Source organism: Pygocentrus nattereri, chromosome 2, assembly GCF_015220715.1.
Source record: "Pygocentrus nattereri isolate fPygNat1 chromosome 2, fPygNat1.pri, whole genome shotgun sequence".
Lineage (NCBI taxonomy): Eukaryota > Metazoa > Chordata > Actinopteri > Characiformes > Serrasalmidae > Pygocentrus > Pygocentrus nattereri.
Window position 1 is genome coordinate 55,514,015 of NC_051212.1, and position 23,347 is coordinate 55,537,361.

The following is a 23,347-nucleotide window of genomic DNA, read 5'->3' on the forward strand; positions in this document are numbered from 1 at the left end:
CAATACCTACATTTAGAGTCGGTTATTCATTCAGTCTAATGAGAAACTGTAGAACTGACTCGGTTTATATCACAATACCTACATTTAGAGTCTGTTATTCATTCAGCCTAATGAGAAACTGTAGAACGGACTCGGTTTATATCACAATACCTACATTTAGAGTCGGTTATTCATTCAGTCTAATGAGAAACTGTAGAACGGACTCGGTTTATATCACAATACCTACATTTAGAGCCGGTTATTCATTCAGTCTAATGAGAAACTGTAGAACAGACTCGGTTTATATCACAATACCTACATTTAGAGTCGGTTATTCATTCAGTCTAATGAGAAACTGTAGAACGGACTCGGTTTATATCACAATACCTACATTTAGAGTCGGTTATTCATTCAGTCTAATGAGAAACTGTAGAACGGACTCGGTTTATATCACAATACCTACATTTAGAGCCGGTTATTCATTCAGCCTAACGAGAAACTGTAGAACGGACTCGGTTTATATCACAATACCTACATTTAGAGCCGGTTATTCATTCAGCCTAACGAGAAACTGTAGAACGGACTCGGTTTATATCACAATACCTACATTTAGAGTCGGTTATTCATTCAGCCTAATGAGAAACTGTAGAACGGACTCGGTTTATATCACAATACCTACATTTAGAGTCGGTTATTCATTCAGTCTAATGAGAAACTGTAGAACGGACTCGGTTTATATCACAATACCTACATTTAGAGTCGGTTATTCATTCAGTCTAATGAGAAACTGTAGAATGGACTCGGTTTATATCACAATACCTACATTTAGAGTCGGTTATTCATTCAGTCTAATGAGAAACTGTAGAACGGACTCGGTTTATATCACAATACCTACATTTAGAGTCGGTTATTCATTCAGTCTAATGAGAAACTGTAGAACGGACTCAGTTTATATCACAATACCTACATTTAGAGTCGGTTATTCATTCAGTCTAATGAGAAACTGTAGAACGGACTCGGTTTATATCACAATACCTACATTTAGAGTCGGTTATTCATTCAGTCTAATGAGAAACTGTAGAACGGACTCGGTTTATATCACAATACCTACATTTAGAGTCGGTTATTCATTCAGTCTAATGAGAAACTGTAGAACGGACTCGGTTTATATCAAAATACCTACATTTAGAGCCGGTTATTCATTCAGTCTAATGAGAAACTGTAGAACTGACTCGGTTTATATCACAATACCTACATTTAGAGTCTGTTATTCATTCAGCCTAATGAGAAACTGTAGAACGGACTCGGTTTATATCACAATACCTACATTTAGAGCCGGTTATTCATTCAGTCTAATGAGAAACTGTAGAACAGACTCGGTTTATATCACAATACCTACATTTAGAGTCGGTTATTCATTCAGTCTAATGAGAAACTGTAGAACGGACTCGGTTTATATCACAATACCTACATTTAGAGTCGGTTATTCATTCAGTCTAATGAGAAACTGTAGAACAGACTCGGTTTATATCACAATACCTACATTTAGAGTCGGTTATTCATTCAGTCTAATGAGAAACTGTAGAACGGACTCGGTTTATATCACAATACCTACATTTAGAGCCGGTTATTCATTCAGCCTAATGAGAAACTGTAGAACGGACTCGGTTTATATCACAATACCTACATTTAGAGCCGGTTATTCATTCAGCCTAATGAGAAACTGTAGAACGGACTCGGTTTATATCACAATACCTACATTTAGAGTCGGTTATTCATTCAGCCTAATGAGAAACTGTAGAACGGACTCGGTTTATATCACAATACCTACATTTAGAGTCGGTTATTCATTCAGCCTAATGAGAAACTGTAGAACAGACTCGGTTTATATCACAATACCTACATTTAGAGTCGGTTATTCATTCAGTCTAATGAGAAACTGTAGAACGGACTCGGTTTATATCACAATACCTACATTTAGAGTCGGTTATTCATTCAGCCTAATGAGAAACTGTAGAACGGACTCGGTTTATATCACAATACCTACATTTAGAGCCGGTTATTCATTCAGCCTAATGAGAAACTGTAGAACAGACTCAGTTTTTATCACAATACCTACATTTAGAGTCGGTTATTCATTCAGTCTAATGAGAAACTGTAGAACGGACTCGGTTTATATCACAATACCTACATTTAGAGCCGGTTATTCATTCAGCCTAATGAGAAACTGTAGAACGGACTCGGTTTATATCACAATACCTACATTTAGAGTCGGTTATTCATTCAGCCTAATGAGAAACTGTAGAACAGACTCGGTTTATATCACAATACCTACATTTAGAGTCGGTTATTCATTCAGTCTAATGAGAAACTGTAGAACGGACTCGGTTTATATCACAATACCTACATTTAGAGTCAGTTATTCATTCAGTCTAATGAGAAACTGTAGAACAGACTCGGTTTATATCACAATACCTACATTTAGAGTCGGTTATTCGTTCAGTCTAATGAGAAACTGTAGAACAGACTCGGTTTATATCACAATACCTACATTTAGAGCCGGTTATTCATTCAGCCTAACGAGAAACTGTAGAACGGACTCGGTTTATATCACAATACCTACATTTAGAGTCATTCATTAAATCTAATCATTTAACACAAAGTTACTTGTTACTGTATAATTCCAGTAAATGGAATTACACAGGTTTTCCTCATGCCTTACTATACGAGTACACGCTTGCACAGCTGTAACATTGCTCTGGAATGTTGTTTATGGGAAGCGGAGATGGAGTACATAAAAAAATTATGGAAAATTCAACAGAATTTTCACGAGTATTGTTATGAACGTGATGTCTGACGTCTGTGCGATTGTTTTATGATAGTTTAGGCCTAATAGTATTTATTTTAAACCCATTTATATTGGCGGGATACAGGCAGCTTCAGAGTTATCAATATTTTACCATCATCATCATCATCAACGAGCATCCCATTCTATTGGTCTGTGCGTTTCTATGGAGATGACAAGGTTAGGGTGGTGTCTGGATACTTTTGGAGACATTGTGTACATATATTGCCATGTTAGAGGCCCACAAATGGCCCTAATTTTAAAGGAAAATAACATTAAAAGCTTGTAGAGCAGATTAGGGATAAAGCTGACTGTGATTGATTCATTTCTATTTCATTAATAGCAGTAGATCGACTGTGAAAGGCCTTCGGTCCAGGTCCTGAAGTCCTAACCAATGGGAGAGCAGCTCAGCTGTATCTACCCAGATACCACAGAGAGAACACTCCTGATTGGACAGTTTTCTGTTGGGCAATGAATTGAAAGTATTTCAGAGTTTGGACTCTACATGGTTTGATGTCTATGTTGAATAAAATAACTTAAAAATTACAAGCACATGTTTTTGCTTCCCAGAAGTCATTTGGCCCTCTCTGAGCCCTAGGAGGCCCCGAGGGTTCCCCTCTGGTATCTACACATGTTTCTGACGTTTGTGAAGCACTGCTCTCCGTTTCTCATCGTTAGCAGTTCTTCTGTTGTCATTTCCTGTTCGTGCCCGTCCACATCAGCGCCAATGACGACGACTCTCCAGCTCCAGCCATTTGGCTCTGATGGGAACTGACCACTTCCTCGCTCCTGACCTTTAGCTCGTCATACATGTGCATTTTTCCCAGGAATAATATCAGCTTCTGGAAATGTTCTCCTTTCGCACCAGCATTCACAGTAATCACAGTAAAGTAACGGATCCTTCAGGTCAAAAGTTAGGGCTGTTTTTCGTCCTTTTTAAGCTCAAAAGCTTGAAATTTGTTTCAGCGACAAATATGAAAACCAAAATGTGTGTAAATTGATGAAGTCCATTTGCGGAAAGGTTGGGACATTTCGTGAAATGTGGTAAAAATGAGAATCTGTGATTTGTTAATGGTCTTTAAATACACAAAGAGCTCATCTTCTTAGTCGCTTCTCCCTCAGGGTCACCGGGGGAGCTGGAGCCTATCCCAGCGGTCATCAGGCAGAAGACAGGATACACCCTGGACAGGTCGCCAGTCCATCGCAGGGCAGACAGACAGACAGAAAGACACATTCACACCTAGGGGCAGTTTACCATGTCCAATTGGCCTGACTGCATGTTTTTGGTCTGTGGGGGGAAACCGGAGGAAACCACGTGGAGGACCCTGATCACCCGGCCGGGGAATCAAACCCAGGCCCTTCTTGCTGTGAGATGACAGCGCTGCCCACCACACCACCCCATATACGAAGAAATGACCTTGAATACAAATACATTTAAATTTGAATACAACAACGTACCCAAAAAGGTCGGGACAGAAGCAAAACAACAGTGAAAGTTCACATTAAGGCAAAGCTGGGTCGTGGCTCCACACTTTAGGCCAAACTTTATGAGAGAACTTGTCAAAAAGTTTAAAATAAAGAACATTTTTCAACCCAAGATTACAAAGAATGTAGGCCTTTCACCACCTACCCTGCATAACAGAGTGGAAAGATTCAGGGAATCTGGAGAAAATCTTAGTCCATGTAGGTCAAGGCTGGAAACCACTGTTGAATGTGTGTGACCTTCGAGTTCTCAGACAGCACTACATGAGAAACTGTCACGCTGCTGTCTTAACTATAGCCACATGGGCTCGGGAGCACTTCAAAAACGTGTCTTAACAGCCCTCTTCGGAAGAAGGTCTGTAGTTCTGATTGGATTGAAGGCTCAGTCACACTTTCAGCGTTTGCCAGAGGAATTTTACCAGCAAAATGACGTTTTCACTGTTACTGTCTGTGGCATGAGGAGACTCGGTGTAGAAACTCCATGGCTCCGTCTGTCGGCCACACGATGGCAGCATGCAGCCAAAAATTGAGTCGGCCAAAACTCGTTCAGTCAGTCGTGATCTCAGAAGTGAAAACTCTGCCTTACAGACTGTCATTTGTTCTGCTACTATAATACTCTTCTATATATTGCTCCAAAATCAAGGCTAATACTGATTAGGGAGTACAGCTGTTCCCCATGACAATGATCTTTCTAGTGCTCTAATGCAGGAAATAGTGACTAGGGAATCATTTCTGTCCGGTATAATAGTGCTTTGTGAAGTGCTCAGCTGTAGGGATTAGTGATGTGGTGATTCTCTATGGCGTCATAGTGATGTCATAGTAAACTGGGCTGTGAATAGGGGATGGTTGGAACAGAACACAGTGTTAAGGTTCGAAGGCGCTGCTCTGCATAGTGCTCTAACATAGAGAATAGTGATTAGGGGACCTTTTCTGTTCTTGATAATAGTGTTATACATAGTGCTCCAATGTAGGGAATAGTGATTACAGTAGTACTGCTCTTCATAGAATTCCAATGTAGGGAATTGTAGGTAGGGGACTATTTCTGTTGCCTATAATAGTGTTCTACGTTGTGCTCCCACAGCAGTGTATAGGGACACAGTTCCAGACATAGAACAAAAATAGTGCACTATATAGTGTATGATGTAATAGTTTTGGACATAGAAAAAATAGTGTAATTTATTGTGTGTAAAACGTAAAAGTTAAATATAGTGTGCTATGTAGTGTATAAGGGACAGTTTTGGGCATTAAACCAAATATAGTGTGCTATGTAGTGTATGAGGGTGTCTTTTCAATCATAGAACACAAACTAGTGCACTATATACTGTCAAAGGTCATAGCTTCGGGCATAATGCTAATAACAGTGCGCTATGTAGTGTATAAGAGTACCATTTTCAACATAGAGCAACAATTGTCCACTATATAGTTCATAAGGCCACATACACAGACATAGAATAACTATATTTGTACAATTCACTATATTACTGTACTATATTTTGTCTAAGGGTACAGTGTCAAATATAGGCCAAAATAGTGCACTGTGTAGTTGTGGCATGCGCCCTGCAGGAAGGCAGGGCCTGAACACCAAGCAGTGATGAACTTCTGACCGTTCTTCCAGAAGCGCATTTGTGAGGTCAGACACTGATGTTGGACGAGAAGGCCTGGCTCACAGTCTCCACTCTAATTCATCCCAAAGGTGTTCTATGGGGTTGAGGTCAGGACTCTGTGCAGGCCAGTCAAGTTCTTCCACACCAAACTGGCTCATCCGTGTCTTTATGGACCTGCTTTGTGCACTGGTGCGCAGTCATGTTGGAGCAGGAAGGGGCCGTCCCCAAACTGTTCCCACAAAGTTGGGAGCATGAAATTGTCCAAACTCTCTTGGTACTGAAGCTTTAAGAGTTCCTTTCACTGGAACTAAGGGGCCGAGCCCAACTCCTGAAACACGCCCCCACACCATGATCCCCCCTCCTCCAAACTTTACACTCAGCACAATGCAGTCAGACAAGTACCGTCTCCTGGCAACCGCCAAACCCAGACTCGTCCATCGGATTTCCAGATGGAGAAGCGTGATTGGTCACTCCAGAGAACACATCTCCACTGCTCTAGAGTCCAGTGGCGGCGCTTTACACCACTGCATTCCACGCTTTGCATTGCGCTTGGTGATGTAAGGCTTGGATGCAGCTGCTCGGCCATGGAAACCCATTCCATGAAGCTCTCTACGCTGTTCTTGAGCTGATCTGAAGGCCACATGAAGTTTGGAGGTCTGTAGTGATGGACTCTGCAGAAAGTCGGTGACCTCTGCGCACTATACCCCTCAGCATCCGCTGACCGCTCTGTCATTTTACGTGGTCGACCACTTCGTGGCTGAGTCGCTGTCGTTCCCAATCGCTTCCACTTTGTTATAATCCCACTGACAGTGGACTGTGGAATATTTAGTAGTGAGGAAATTTCACGACTGGACTTGCTGCACAGGTGGCGTCCGATCACGGCACCACGCTGGAATTCACTGAGCTCCTGAGAGCGACCCATTCTTTCACTAATGTCTGTAGAAGCAGTCTGCAGGCCGAGGGGCTCGGCTTTATACACCTGTGGTCATGGAAGTGACTGGAACACCTGAATTCAGTGATTCGGATGGCAAATATAGTGCTATTCTAGAAATAACCAAAAAATAGAGTTCACTATAAAGTGTACAAGGACATAGGTTCGGACACAGGATAAAGCGTTAGGGCACTATATGGTGTATAAGGGCCTAATTTCGAACACAGTGTGTTCTGTTTGTCTGTAATTATGCTTCCTGGTTGGCTAAACAAATGAAGCCCCACGCGGAAGACCACACAAGGCCTTACATCATAATATTCCTCATGTCAGCGCCCTCTTCCCTGATAACGGCCTCAAATCGGCCTCTCCGTCCCAACGGAACTGGGTTCTAAACAAGAAACTGAGCTGAAAATGAATACATAGCATAGTTTTGATGCTACAAATCTGGACAGCAGCAGCAGCCTGGGGGGGTTGGGGGGTCAGCCATTCGGAGTGGGAGTGAAAAGCCAGTGATAGTTTTAGTAGATGTCAAGGAGACACGCTTGAAGACATAGGCAGTAAGATAACGTGAGAAAGGGGAGGGAGGGGGGGAGGGAGGGAGGGAGAGGGAGAGGGAGAGAGAGAGATGTTTATTTAAGTTTTTGGTCTCCGTCTCAGACAGAGTGCAGACTACAGAGGATAATGAGAAACAGATCTTTGGGGGTGGGTGGGGGGAGGAGTGAAGGAGAGGAATGGGGGATAGAAAATGGAGAAAACGGGGGGGAGGGGCAGAGAGGGCGGCCTGTCATCGCCATCAGAGCTCAGTCTTGTTCCTGTCAACAGGACGCATCAGAGTGTCCGCAGCGTTTTTATACGACACGCTGTAAACGTCGCCCGGGCTGTGTCCCAAATCAAGCACTCCCATAGTGTACTAGACAACTACACAGTAGTGGAACATGCAATGCTTCTCTTTGTCCACTGTATCAGCTCCACTGACCGTATAGCTGCACTCTGTAGTTCTACAGTTACAGACTGTAGTCCATCTGTTTCTCTGATATTCTGTTACCCTGTTCTTCGGTGGTCAGGACCCCCATGGACCCTCACAGAGCAGGTACTGTTTGGGTGGTGGGTCATTCTCAGCACTGCAGTAACACTGATGTGGTGGTGGTGTGTTAGCGTGTGTTGTGCTGGTCTGAGTGGATCAGACACAGCAGTGCTGCTGGAGTTTGTAAACACCTCAGTGTCGCTGCTGGACTGAGAACCAAAAATATCCAGCCAGCAGCGTCCTGTGGGCAGCGTCCTGTGACCACTGATGAAGGACTAGAGGATGACCAACACAAACTGTGCAGCAGCAGATGAGCTGTCGTCTCTGACTTTACATCTACAAGGTGGACCGACAGGTTAGGAGTGTCTAATAGAGTGGACAGTGAGTGGACACAGTGTTTAGCAGCACTGCTGTGTCTGATCCACTCGCACTAGCACAACATATCATATACACATACACACACACACACACACATATATATATCTATATCAGTGTGTGTGTGTGTGTGTATACAAACAGCACTTGGCAATTGTTTTTTACAGACGTTGGTAGCATGTGAACTAACTGACATGTCATAGTTTGTCATTTACATAGAGAAAAAACAAAAAGGTTTCAGATGATACTATTTACTGTTGCCTGACGACAGAGCCCATCTATTCTCATCAATCAGGCTTAATGGTATAACCATTATGAACATTTTGATATAGAAATTGTTATTGATCTGGGCATCACTAACTCTACAGAGCATTTTGTTTGTAGTTTTTTACGTGGTATCAGAGAATGCACTGGCTGGTGATATGTGTGTTACTTGAAAACTTGAGGAACACGGACATTGAACAACACATGAACTGCTCATGAATCTGTGTTTACCATTTCCTCCACGTGTTTATGACTGTATGACTGTACGAGAACCATCTGACTGAGTCATGCACTACAAAGACCCAGGAACCAGAGAACAATGCGTATAATGTATAGATTTTAAGAGTGTAGTGTATGAATATAGTATGTAGTGTTTAGTGTGAGGAAATAGTGTGTAGTGTTTAGTGTGAGGAAATAGTGTGTAGTGTTTAGTGTGGGAATATAGTGTACAGTGTTTAGTGTGAGGATATAGTGTGTAGTGTGTAGTGTGAGGATGTAGTGTGTAGTGTTTAGTGTGAGGATATAGTGTGTAGTGTGTAGTGTGAGGATGTAGTGTGTAGTGTTTAGTGTGAGGATGTAGTGTGTAGTGTTTAGTGTGAGGATATAGTGTGTAGTGTGTAGTGTGAGGATGTAGTGTGTAGTGTTTAGTGTGAGGATATAGTGTGTAGTGTGTAGTGTGAGGATATAGTGTGTAGTGTTTAGTGTGAGGATGTAGTGTGTAGTGTTTAGTGTGAGGTTGTAGTGTGTAGTGTGAGGATGTAGTGTGTAGTGTTTAGTGTGAGGATATAGTGTGTAGTGTTTAGTGTGAGGATATAGTGTGTAGTGTTTAGTGTGAGGTTGTAGTGTGTAGTGTTTAGTGTGAGGATATAGTGTGTAGTGTTTAGTGTGAGGATATAGTGTGTAGTGTGTAGTGTGAGGATATAGTGTGTAGTGTTTAGTGTGGATGTAGTGTGTAGTGTTTAGTGTGAGGTTGTAGTGTGTAGTGTTTAGTGTGAGGATGTAGTGTGTAGTGTTTAGTGTGAGGATATAGTGTGTAGTGTTTAGTGTGAGGATATAGTGTGTAGTGTGTAGTGTGAGAATATAGTGTGTAGTGTGAGAATATAGTGTTTAGTGTGAGGATATAGTGTGTCGTGTTTAGTGTGAGAATATAGTGTTTAGTGTGAGGATATAGTGTGTAGTGTTTAGTGTGAGGATATAGTGTGTAGTGTTTAGTGTGAGGATATAGTGTGTAGTGTGTAGTGTGAGAATATAGTGTTTAGTGTGAGGATATAGTGTGTAGTGTTTAGTGTGAGAATATAGTGTGTAGTGTTTAGTGTGAGAATATAGTGTTTAGTGTGAGGATATAGTGTGTAGTGTTTAGTGTGAGGATATAGTGTGTAGTGTTTAGTGTGAGGATATAGTGTGTAGTGTTTAGTGTGAGAATATAGTGTGTAGTGTTTAGTGTGAGGATGTAGTGTGTAGTGTTTAGTGTGAGGATATAGTGTGTAGTGTTTAGTGTGAGAATATAGTGTACAGTGTTTAGTGTGAGGATATAGTGTGTAGTGTGTAGTGTGAGGATGTAGTGTGTAGTGTGAGGATATAGTGTGTAGTGTTTAGTGTGAGGATGTAGTGTGTAGTGTTTAGTGTGAGGATATAGAGTGTAGCGTTTAGTGTGAGGATACAGTGTGTAGTGTGTAGTGTGAGGATATAGTGTGTAGTGTGTAGTGTGAGGATATAGTGTGTAGTGTTTAGTGTGAGGATATAGTGTGTAGTGTTTAGTGTGAGAATATAGTGTACAGTGTTTAGTGTGAGGATATAGTGTGTAGTGTGTAGTGTGAGGATGTAGTGTGTAGTGTTTAGTGTGAGGATATAGTGTGTAGTGTTTAGTGTGAGGATACAGTGTGTAGTGTGTAGTGTGAGGATATAGTGTGTAGTGTGTAGTGTGAGGATATAGTGTGTAGAGTTTAGTGTGAGAATATAGTGTGTAGTGTTTAGTGTGAGGATATAGTGTGTAGTGTGTAGTGTAAGGATGTAGTGTGTAGTGTTTAGTGTGAGGATATAGTGTGTAGTGTTTAGTGTGAGGATACAGTGTGTAGTGTGTAGTGTGAGGATATAGTGTGTAGTGTTTAGTGTGAGAATATAGTGTGTAGTGTGTAGTGTGAGGATGTAGTGTCTAGTGTTTAGTGTGAGGATATAGTGTGTAGTGTTTAGTGTGAGGATACAGTGTGTAGTGTGTAGTGTGAGGATATAGTGTGTAGTGTTTAGTGTGAGAATATAGTGTGTAGTGTTTAGTGTGAGGATATAGTGTGTAGTGTTTAGTGTGAGGATATAGTGTGTAGTGTGTAGTGTGAGGATGTAGTGTGTAGTGTTTAGTGTGAGGATATAGTGTGTAGTGTTTAGTGTGAGGATATAGTGTGTAGTGTTTAGTGTGAGGATGTAGTGTGTAGTGTTTACTGTGAGGTTGTAGTGTGTAGTGTTTAGTGTGAGGATGTAGTGTGTAGTGTTTAGTGTGAGGATATAGTGTGTAGTGTGTAGTGTGAGGATGTAGTGTGTAGTGTTTAGTGTGAGGATATAGTGTGTAGTGTTTAGTGTGAGGATATAGTGTGTAGTGTTTAGTGTGAGGTTGTAGTGTGTAGTGTTTAGTGTGAGGATGTAGTGTGTAGTGTGTAGTGTGAGGATATAGTGTGTAGTGTGTAGTGTGAGGATATAGTGTGTAGTGTTTAGTGTGAGGATGTAGTGTGTAGTGTTTAGTGTGAGGATATAGTGTGTAGTGTTTAGTGTGAGGATATAGTGTGTAGTGTTTAGTGTGAGAATATAGTGTGTAGTGTTTAGTGTGAGAATATAGTGTGTAGTGTTTAGTGTGAGGATATAGTGTGTAGTGTGTAGTGTGAGAATATAGTGTTTAGTGTGAGGATATGGTGTGTAGTGTTTAGTGTGAGAATACAGTGAGTAGTGTTTAGTGTGAGAATATAGTGTTTAGTGTGAGGATATAGTGTGTAGTGTTTAGTGTGAGGATATAGTGTGTAGTGTGTAGTGTGAGAATATAGTGTTTAGTGTGAGGATATAGTGTGTAGTGTTTAGTGTGAGAATATAGTGTTTAGTGTGAGAATATAGTGTTTAGTGTGAGGATATAGTATGTAGTGTTTAGTGTGAGGATATAGTGTGTAGTGTTTAGTGTGAGGATATAGTGTGTAGTGTGTAGTGTGAGGATGTAGTGTGTAGTGTGAGGATATAGTGTGTAGTGTTTAGTGTGAGGATGTAGTGTGTAGTGTTTAGTGTGAGGATATAGTGTGTAGTGTTTAGTGTGAGGATATAGTGTGTAGTGTGTAGTGTGAGGATATAGTGTGTAGTGTTTAGTGTGAGAATATAGTGTGTAGTGTTTAGTGTGAGGATATAGTGTGTAGTGTGTAGTGTGAGGATGTAGTGTGTAGTGTTTAGTGTGAGGATATAGTGTGTAGTGTTTAGTGTGAGGATACAGTGTGTAGTGTGTAGTGTGAGGATATAGTGTGTAGTGTGTAGTGTGAGGATATAGTGTGTAGTGTTTAGTGTGAGGATATAGTGTGTAGTGTGTAGTGTGAGGATATAGTGTGTAGTGTTTAGTGTGAGGATGTAGTGTGTAGTGTTTAGTGTGAGGTTGTAGTGTGTAGTGTTTAGTGTGAGGATGTAGTGTGTAGTGTTTAGTGTGAGGATATAGTGTGTAGTGTTTAGTGTGAGGATATAGTGTGCAGTGTTTAGTGTGAGGATGTAGTGTGTAGTGTTTAGTGTGAGGATATAGTGTGTAGTGTTTAGTGTGAGGATATAGTGTGTAGTGTTTAGTGTGAGGATGTAGTGTGTAGTGTTTAATGTGAGGATATAGTGTGTAGTGTTTAGTGTGAGGATATAGTGTGTAGTGTTTAGTGTGAGGATGTAGTGTGTAGTTTTTAGTGTGAGGATATAGTGTGTAGTGTTTAGTGTGAGGTTGTAGTGTGTAGTGTTTAGTGTGAGGATATAGTGTGTAGTGTTTAGTGTGAGGATGTAGTGTGTAGTGTTTAGTGTGAGGATGTAGTGTGTAGTGTTTAGTGTGAGGTTGTAGTGTGTAGTGTTTAGTGTGAGGATACAGTGTGTAGTGTTTAGTGTGAGGATATAGTGTGTAGTGTTTAGTGTGAGGTTGTAGTGTGTAGTATTTAGTGTGAGGATATAGTGTGTAGTGTTTAGTGTGAGGATGTAGTGTGTAGTGTTTAGTGTGAGGATATAGTGTGTAGTGTTTAGTGTGAGGATATGGTGTGTAGTGTGTAGTGTGAGGATATAGTGTGTAGTGTTTAGTGTGAGGATATAGTGTGTAGTGTGTAGTGTGAGGATATAGTGTGTAGTGTTTAGTGTCAGAATGTAGTGTGTAGTGTTTAGTGTGAGGTTGTAGTGTGTAGTGTTTAGTGTGAGGATATAGTGTGTAGTGTTTAGTGTGAGGATATAGTGTGTAGTGTGAGGATATAGTGTGTAGTGTTTAGTGTGAGGATATAGTATGTAGTGTGAGGATATAGTGTGTAGTGTTTAGTGTGGGGATGTAGTGTGTAGTGTTTAGTGTGAGGATATAGTGTGTAGTGTGAGGATATAGTGTGTAGTGTTTAGTGTCAGGATGTAGTGTGTAGTGTTTAGTGTGAGGATGTAGTGTTTAGTGTGAGGATATAGTGTGTAGTGTATTGTGTGAGGATATAGTGTGTAGTGTGAGGATATAGTGTGTAGTGTTTAGTGTGAGGATATAGTGTGTAGTGTGAGGATATAGTGTGTAGTGTTTAGTGTCAGGATGTAGTGTGTAGTGTTCAGTGTGAGGATGTAGTGTTTAGTGTGGGGATGTAGTGTGTAGTGTTTAGTGTGAGGATATAGTGTGTAGTGTGTAGTGTGAGGATATAGTGTGTAGTGTTTAGTGTCAGGATGTAGTGTGTAGTGTTTAGTGTGAGGATGTAGTGTTTAGTGTGAGGATGTAGTGTGTAGTGTTTAGTGTGAGGATGTAGTGTTTAGTGTGAGGATATAGTGTGTAGTGTTTAGTGTGAGGTTGTAGTGTGTAGTGTTTAGTGTGAGGATATAGTGTGTAGTGTTTAGTGTGAGGATATAGTGTGTAGTGTGAGGTTGTAGTGTGTAGTGTTTAGTGTGAGGATATAGTGTGTAGTGTGAGGATATAGTGTGTAGTGTTCAGTGTCAGGATGTAGTGTGTAGTGTTTAGTTTGAGGATGTAGTGTGTAGTGTTTAGTGTGAGGATGTAGTGTTTAGTGTGAGGATGTAGTGTGTAGTGTGAGGTTGTAGTGTGTAGTGTTTAGTGTCAGGATGTAGTGTGTAGTGTTTAGTGTGAGGATGTAGTGTTTAGTGTGAGGATGTAGTGTGTAGTGTTTAGTGTGAGGATGTAGTGTGTAGTGTTTAGTGTGAGGTTGTAGTGTGTAGTGTTTAGTGTGAGGATGTAGTGTGTAGTGTGAGGTTGTAGTGTGTAGTGTTTAGTGTCAGGATGTAGTGTGTAGTGTTTAGTGTGAGGTTGTAGTGTGTAGTGTGAGGTTGTAGTGTGTAGTGTTTAGTGTGAGGTTGTAGTGTGTAGTGTGAGGATATAGTGTGTAGTGTTCAGTGTCAGGATATAGTGTGTAGTGTTTAGTGTGAGGATGTAGTGTGTAGTGTTTAGTGTGAGGATGTAGTGTTTAGTGTGAGGATGTAGTGTGTAGTGTGAGGTTGTAGTGTGTAGTGTTTAGTGTCAGGATGTAGTGTGTAGTGTTTAGTGTGAGGATGTAGTGTTTAGTGTGAGGATGTAGTGTGTAGTGTTTAGTGTGAGGATGTAGTGTGTAGTGTTTAGTGTGAGGTTGTAGTGTGTAGTGTTTAGTGTCAGGATGTAGTGTGTAGTGTTTAGTGTGAGGATGTAGTGTTTAGTGTGAGGATGTAGTGTGTAGTGTTTAGTGTCAGGATGTAGTGTGTAGTGTTTAGTGTGAGGTTGTAGTGTGTAGTGTGAGGTTGTAGTGTGTAGTGTTTAGTGTGAGGTTGTAGTGTGTAGTGTGAGGATATAGTGTGTAGTGTTCAGTGTCAGGATATAGTGTGTAGTGTTTAGTGTGAGGATGTAGTGTGTAGTGTTTAGTGTGAGGATGTAGTGTGTAGTGTGAGGTTGTAGTGTGTAGTGTTTAGTGTCAGGATGTAGTGTGTAGTGTTTAGTGTGAGGATGTAGTGTTTAGTGTGAGGATGTAGTGTGTAGTGTTTAGTGTGAGGATGTAGTGTGTAGTGTTTAGTGTGAGGTTGTAGTGTGTAGTGTTTAGTGTCAGGATGTAGTGTGTAGTGTTTTGTGTGAGGATGTAGTGTTTAGTGTGAGGATGTAGTGTGTAGTGTGAGGTTGTAGTGTGTAGTGTTTAGTGTCAGGATGTAGTGTGTAGTGTTTAGTGTGAGGATGTAGTGTTTAGTGTGAGGATGTAGTGTGTAGTGTTTAGTGTGAGGATGTAGTGTGTAGTGTTTAGTGTGAGGTTGTAGTGTGTAGTGTGAGGTTGTAGTGTGTAGTGTTTAGTGTGAGGTTGTAGTGTGTAGTGTAGCAGTACAGTGTAAGAATGCAGTGCGCAGCGGGATCGATATACAGGGCCACGCTCAGGGCGGGATGGGTTGCTCTTTGGTCCCCGTCCAGGGAATTCTCCGTCGGCCGGGGGGAGGAACGAGCTTCTGCCTTGATGAATGTATGCTGGAGAGCTTCTCGTGGTTATCATGAAGTTATAACTCACCCACATAAGATGTGGCTTCACTGAAAGCCAATGAAAGCCCTGAGCAGAGTGGGCAAAGGAAACTGGGAAACGAAGGAGGGGTTGGGGGGATAGGGGTGGAGTTTTTGGGAAGTCTGTTGATTGACAGATGAAGTGACCAATAGGGGATGGAGTGAAGGAGCAGAGAGGGAGCTGGAGGAATCCACCCAAAGGCAATTAAGGGTAAAGAACGAGAGGAGGGGGCAGAAAGAAGTTTGATAAAAGTTTCTTGCGGCTGGTGAGTGTGAGAGTGGGCATGATATTAGTGCAGGAGTGAGCGAGTGAGCGAGCGAGCAAGTGAGCGAGTGAGGGTCCCACACTGGAGCTGGAGCTACACGAGCCTTTTCGGAGCGATGGTAGCTCGCGAGGAGAAGTTCTGAGAGCGCGAGGAAGGAGAGAAAGACGCTGAACGGATGATAAAGGATGAAGAGATGAGAGTCGTGGGAATGTGAGAGTGGACACACGGAGTCGTGGAGGGAGGAGAAGCTGGACCCTCGCGTGTTTCTTTTTTTCTTCCTCTAAAAAGTTTTCTTTGAGGGGAAGCGCTCTCTCTCTCTCTCTCTCTCTCTCTCTCTCTCCCTCTCTCTCTCTCTCTCTCTCTCTCTCTCTCTCTCTCTCTGTGCTGAGGATGGGGGCAGCCCCGGGCTCCGGCTGGGAGGAGGGAGAGTTTGAGTTTAAGCTGGTGTTCGAGGAGGATCCGCAGGAGGCCGCGGGCGCAGGTGAGCGGGTGGCCGGGGGTCGGTGCGCTCTAAGCGGCTGAGGACAGCGGGCACAGCCGCGGCGCTGGAGCTCCACGGAACTGATGCTGATAAACTGTGTGCATGAGTTAGCTTAGCTGAATCTTCATGTGCTCCTAGTTGGAAGTGTGTGTGTGTGTGTGTGAGAGAGAGAGAGAGTCAGTGTGAGAGAATGCTTGTGTGTGTATTTAGCCCTTTTGGGGAACATGAAGATGTTCATTTTGGGGACATGTGTCAGGTCCCCATGAGGGAGAATGGTCATTTGTTTACACATCAGGCTATACATTTGAATTTTTCTGATTCCTCACGTGTGTGTGTGTGTGTGTGTGTGTGTGTGTGTGGGGCATCAATTTAGGTCAAAATATGTATTTAGCCACTTGTGGGGACGCAGCCCTCCCAGGGTGGTATAACATAATTCACTTTGGGAATAACTTGTTTACACATTACAATAATTTTTGTAGTCATTAGCACTAAATCCAAATGTCCATAAAATAGTGCATTTAGGAATGTTTGGCTGGTCCTTATGAGGAATATATATCCGATTTAAAAAATCTGAGGCCCAAATTTGACTTAATTTCCAATATTTCATGATTTATGACCATGTCCTGTTTCTATGGAGCTCTGATTATAATTTACAATTCAAATTCAATTTAAAAACTAGTAGCTGCAAAGCAGCGTCCATGAAAGACGGTAAACCAGGGACCCTGGGAAGAGCGCGAGGGGCTTATCGGCTGTTTATGTAGCTTATTTAAATTGCTAATCCCTTAAAAATATTCAGAGGAAAGCAGTTTTTTGAGGCTATATGCACGTGATTATTTGAATAGAAAGCTACTATTACAACATCCTCACAATAAAATGTAAGTTAAAGTTAGTGTCAAGAGTGAAGTTTTAATGAAATTAATATCCTGAATTTTATTTGAAAAGTGGTGATTAAATCTCAGTCCTGAAACTGCTATGGATAAATAATCAGTACAATGCATTATAACCTATTTTAATAACAGAAAAAAGAAATATTATAGCATTAAATAGTAATGTTATATGTAATAGTATTTAATATAGTATATTAGTGTAGTACAACTATGTGGTTATCAAGTTATAATTCAATAAAATAACAGAAATTATCAATGTGATAAATATTTCCAAACTTTTGAACTGTAGTGTGTGTGTGTGTGTGTGTGTGTGTGTGTATATATATATATATATATATATATATATATATATATATATATATATATATATATAATATTGCTGTTTATATACAATTTATATACAGTTTAGTTTTATATTTTAGCTTAGCTTGAATAGTTTATGAGTAGTTTTATGGGGACGGGATGTGAAGTAAAGACCGGGAGCTGATCTTTGGGTCGCGGAGGTGAAGGTCAGGGTCTGTGGTAGTGCTTGCAGGATGTAGCTGCAGTCATACAGTAATGGATGGAAATGCCCCGTGAAGGGAGGAATACATGCCGGTGTGTGTGTGTGAGAGGAGGGTAGAGCACAATGTGGTTTTAATCAGCTGTGCGTGTGAGTAGCGTTAACAGTTGCCATCTGGACTGAACCCTCAGTCTCTGTTTACCGAGCATGCACACATACACCTCCCTCCGTTCCCCTCATTCTCTGCCCTCTTTCCTCTCTGCATGGCACACGCCCATCCCCTCCTCTCCTCTCCACACTGGCACACTCCAGCTTTCCATCCAAACACACTCGGTTACACACAGCATCCCTCCGCCGCATCCCAACACACACGTCCGAGTAGTCCATTTGTTATAGAGACGACTGACATGGAATTTCTGGGTAAATTTCTGGCAAAAAACAATGAATAATATGCTGTTGTGCTGATTTTGTTCAATTGAAACAGTTTTTAAAGATTAAAACAAGTATAAACTCAGAAAGCAGCATATATTGGACCGCTGGCTTGATCAGGTGGCACCCCACTGACTGTTTGCCACTGCTGGCCCCCCTCAGACCACCCAGATTACTGTCCTGCATACAAGGACTAACTAGTTTTTAATCCCCTCAAACAAATTTTAAATTCACTCAAGACTTTTATTTTAGAAAATAAACTATTTTAATGTTACAAATGATTGAGAGAAGGAAAAGACTAGGCCAGATGTAAAATGATTTTGTAGAAAATGTTGCTGACGCTGAGCTGGATTAAAGTAATGTACTAAATTAATTTAAATTAAAGAAGGAAAAGTCAGTAAATTTCAACTTTAAGTGGAAAACGAGCGATTATGCGTGGAATTTTGTCTATTACTCTGCATAAACACAGTGGGCCGCCTGGAAAACACTGAACAGAACGCCAGTGGAGCACCGGCTTTGCCATCAGTGTGCTGACAGTGGCCCTCTTACTATCAGGGAATGCTATAATATTGTATGTACTAAAAATAAGAGGTTACATTTGGATTTCAGAGGTGGGGAAGCTGTACACATAGAAATATCTACACACATACACAAAAATATATATTATGTTGCCAAAAGTTTTCACTCCCCCATCCAGATCATTGAATCCAGGTGTTCCAGTCTCTTCCATGGCCACAGGTGTATAAAGCCGAGCCCCTCGGCCTGCAGACTGCTTCTACAGACATTAGTGAAAGAATGGGTCGCTCTCAGGAGCTCAGTGAGTTCCAGCGTGGTGCCGTGATCGGACGCCACCTGTGCAGCAAGTCCAGTCGTGAAATTTCCTCACTACTAAATATTCCACAGTCCACTGTCAGTGGGATTATAACAAAGTGGAAGCGATTGGGAACGACAGCAACTCAGCCACGAAGTGGTCGGCCACGTAAAATGACAGAGCGGTCAGCGGATGCTGAGGGGCATAGTGCGCAGAGGTCACCGACTTTCTGCAGAGTCAATCACTACAGACCTCCAAACTTCATGTGGCCTTCAGATCAGCTCAAGAACAGCGTAAAGAACTTCATGGAATGGGTTTCCATGGCCGAGCAGCTGCATCCAAGCCTTACATCACCAAGCGCAATGCAAAGCGTGGAATGCAGTGGAGTAAAGCGCCGCCACTGGACTCTAGAGCAGTGGAGACGTGTTCTCTGGAGTGACCAATCACGCTTCTCCGTCTGGAAATCCGATGGACGAGTCTGGGTTTAGCGGTTGCCAGGAGACGGTACTTGTCTGACTGCATTGTGCTGAGTGTAAAGTTTGGTGGAGGGGGGATCATAGTGTGGGGGTGTTTTTCAGGAGTTGGGCTTGGCCCCACATCAGTTTCTGACCTCACAAATGTGCTTCTGGAAGAACGGTCAAAAATTCCCATAAAAACATTCCTAACCCTTGTGGAAAGCCTTCCCAGAAGAGTTGAAGCTGTTATAACTGCAAAGGGTGGGCCGACATCATATTAAACCCTATGGATTAAGAATGGGACGTCACTCAAGTTCATATGCGAGTGAAGCCAGACGACCGAATACTTTTGGCAATATAGTTCATTTTTAAACATCTTTGCTGTCAGAACAAAATCTCCATTTGTTGTTCAGTTTTTGATATATTTTGAAAATGTCTGTTTCCCTTTACGTTGTGTGTAAATTTCATGATGAATGGACTAAACTGACTGTAAAAAGTCTGGTTGAATTTGAAACTTACGTTAAAAGTAAAGTTGTCTTTTTGGACTAGATTATACGGAGTACTCGGCTCTGACACCGTGAAAAATGTTCTGTATTGACAGCTTGACTTGGCGTCGGATTTAAGCATCACAAGTATCGTGTGATTCTTTTTTAATTTGATTTACTGATATTTTATCCGTTTTAGAGGTAAAAGTGTCGTGATTTACCAAATGACCGCTGTGGTCCTTTAACGGCCATCATAGGATCAGACCGCAAAAACCTGCAATCACTAAATAAGTGGAATAAAAGCCCCTCAGCTCGGACCCTGCCGCTGCATTCAGGCGGCATTCTCTGCACAGATGTGTTGACACATTTTCACTAAACATGGAATTTGAACGTTTGAGCACAGCTGAGTGTGAACCCTTCTACCTATACTGGTGTTCAGCTCCGTCCTCTGGAACTGCCGTCTCAGCCCAGCGTCTGTTCTAGCATCTTACTTACCTGCCATATTACCCCATTTATCTGACTGTTACCCCTCTAACCCGCCTTATTTACCCCATTTATCTGATTGTTACCCCTCTTACCCGCCTTATTACCCCATTTATCTGACTGTTACCCCTCTAACCCGCCTTATTACCCCGTTTATCTGACTGTTACCCCTCTAACCCGCCTTATTTACCCCATTTATCTGACTGTTACCCCTCTTACCCGCCTTATTTACCCCATTTATCTGACTGTTACCCCTCTAACCCGCCTTATTACCCCATTTATCTGACTGTTACCCCTCTTACCCGCCTTATTACCCCATTTACCTGACTGTTACCCCATCTTACCCGCCTCATTACCCCACTTTTCCACTGTTACCCTACTTACCTGCCATATTACCCCACCTATCTGACTGTTACCCCACTGATCACTTTTTCTGCCACTATACACCCTTTAACTGCTGCTGCACTCAGCACTTTAACTTTAGACCAATACTGTGCACATGTAAGGTTTACAGGTATGACTGTGTGTGTGTGTGTGTGTGTGTGTGTGTGTGTGTGTGTGTGTGTGTGTGTGTGTGTGTGTGATGGTAGAAATGCAGGTTTTATTTTATTCTGTAACCGAAACCAGATTCCTTGTATGCGCAGCAGACCCGGCCAATAAAGCTTGGTTCTGATTCTGAATGTCATGCACCCTTAATAAAGAAGACTTTCTTTACTGTCCAGCCCCTGACCTGAGCTCCACACACATCGGTCAGATGATCACCTCCCCCTCTCCGTCAGCTGGACAGCGGGCAGGGATGCACTCTCCTCCACCCAGACGGGCGCTGGTGAGGGAGTTCAGCGGGACGTACGAGAGCCTGCCGGCGCGCTCCGTTCAGGTGAGATAGTCACCGGTTTGCACCTCATACAGTTCATCAGGTGATTATTAAACAGATTTTTCATCTTTTATGTAATTTCATCTTTGCAGTGTAAACAGAGGTTCTGAGGGTTTGGTGTGAAACGGTTCAGACGTCTTTACAGTGGTGGTGATGGGAACCAGGCGTCGCCATGACTACAACACAGATATAGACACTTTATTTACCATCCAGAACCACCAGAGAACCTACACGAGTCTTCTGAGCTTAAAAGGAATGTTGATGATGGAAAACAGTGGAAAATCTGGAATAATGAGTTTTCTTTGGGGACTATTTTGCCGCACAGCGCCCTGCATGTCTCCCTCCACCATGAATGGAGTTGAAGTTCTCTAAACTCTCATAAAACAGCGTCTCAGTCATCAGGCAGTGAATTCAGAACCAGTTCATGTAGGAACTTTCTGTGAGGAGCTTTTAGAGGAACGTCTGGTTCCCATCACCTCCACTGTGAGCAGCTCTGACTCGGTCAGTTTATCTAGAACAAAGCGTTTCTGATTATATCTTAAGCATTCAGTTATGAAGAAGTATGAAATATGAGTGAAGTTCCCCTTTAAGCTCTTCATGAGTTTGGTCAGTTGTGTTAGCGCAGTGGTTCATCGTCCTGGAGTCCACCTGTCCTGCATGTTTTAGTGCATGTTATGCTCAACCTGATGCAGCTGATCAGGAGACCAGTTACGGATAAAGTTTCCACAGTTTTTCCTTCTTATCATAAATGTAATCAATCAGTCACACGACGTCTGAAGTTTCACTTCTTTGGTTTTAGCACTTGCAGTGAGTCCAATGTAGCTAACAAGTAATGGAATCCTGTACCCCAACAATTAGCACAGTGCTCACCTCATACTCACCTCATGGCATGTGGAGGTGTTCAGAGTCTCTAATAGACTTGATTGTGGTTTCTGACTCTGTACGACTCACTGTGATCTATAGACATGGACTGAAGTGCACTATATTTCCAAAAGTATTCGGTCGTCTGGCTTCATACACATGAGCTTGAGTGACGTCCCATTCTTAATCCATAGGGTTTAATATGATGTCGGCCCACCCTTTGCAGGTATAACAGCTTCAGCTCTTCTGGGAAGGCTTTCCACAAGGGTTAGGAGTGTTTATGGGAATTTCTTCCAGAAGCACATTTGTGAGGACAGACCCTGATGCTAGACGAGGCCAGTCAAGTTCTTCCACACCAAACTGGTTCATCCGTGACTTTATGGACCTGCTTTGTGCACTGGTGCGCAGTCATGTTGGAGCAGGAAGGGGCCGTCCCCAAACTGTTCCCACAAAGTTGGGAGCATGAAATTTTCCAAAATCTCTTGGTGCTGAAGCTTTAAGAGTTCCTTTCACTGGAACTAAGGGGCCGAGCCCAACTCCTGAAAAACACCCCACACCATGATCCCCCCTCCACCAAACTTTACACTCGGCACAATGCAGTCAGACAAGTACCGTCTCCTGGCAACCGCCAAACCCAGACTCGTCCATCGGATTTCCAGACGGAGAAGCGTGATTGGTCACTCCAGAGAACACGTCTCCACTGCTCTAGAGTCCAGTGGCGGCGCTTTACTCCACTGCATTCCACGCTTTGCACTGCGCTTGGTGATGTAAGGCTTGGATGCAGCTGCTCGGCCATGGAAACCCATTCCATGAAGCTCTCTACGCTGTTCTTGAGCTGATCTGAAGGCCACATGAAGTTTGGAGGTCTGTAGTGATTGACTCTGCAGAAAGTCGGTGACCCCTGCGCACTATGCCCCTCAGCATCCTCTGACCGCTCTGTCATTTTACCTGGTCGACCACTTCGTGGCTGAGCTGCTGTCGTTCCCAATCGCTTCCACTTTGTTATAATCCCACTGACAGTGGACTGTGGAATATTTAGCAGTGAGGAAATTTCACGACTGGACTTGCTGCACAGGTGGCGTCCGATCACGGCACCACGCTGGAATTCACTGAGCTCCTGAGAGCGACCCATTCTTTCACTAATGTCTGTAGAAGCAGTCTGCAGGCCGAGGGGCTCGGCTTTATACACCTGTGGCCATGGAAGTGACTGGAACACCTGGATTCAGTGATGTGGATGGGGGAGTGAATACTTTTGGAAATATAGTGCATGTTTCATATTATCATTGACAGCACAAAATCAATTAGAAATCACTGTACATTGATTTTATTGTAATTCATTTTGGACTGTTTCTCTTGGTCCACTCATCTTGAAATTTGACACAGATTAAATGACAGCTGTTATTTTCAGATTATGTCAAAAAAAATGAAAAAGTCAAAAATAGAGATACAGCGTTTTGCTTTGTAAGTAGTATCTAAAAACAGCAGCAGCCAATTTGAAGCCTGAATTTTGTCTGTATTTTTACCTTAAACCCATATTTTGTCTAAATTATTATTACATGATAATAAAGACATGTTATAATGTACATGCAGAAGTCTGTGGTCAAATTCCATGTTGTAGATTTTCCGAGTG

General features: G+C 42.4%; 1 protein-coding gene across 2 annotated transcripts in view; it reads left to right on the forward strand.

Moving 5' to 3' along the window:
* Window positions 1-4,512: 4,512 nt before the first annotated feature.
* The window catches only part of nfatc4 (nuclear factor of activated T cells 4), a 45,017-nt gene continuing 26,182 nt past the window's right edge, over window positions 4,513-23,347 (forward strand). Inside the window, exons 1-2 of one of the 2 annotated variants that reach the window (XM_037545587.1) lie at window positions 4,513-4,661; window positions 20,705-20,859. In XM_037545587.1, coding sequence (XP_037401484.1) covers window positions 20,737-20,859 — 123 coding nt within the window. In that variant the 5' untranslated portion in view covers window positions 4,513-4,661; window positions 20,705-20,736. Of the gene's footprint in view, window positions 4,662-15,430; window positions 15,931-20,704; window positions 20,860-23,347 lie in introns of those variants that run through there. The other variant, XM_017686556.2, reaches the window with a different exon arrangement.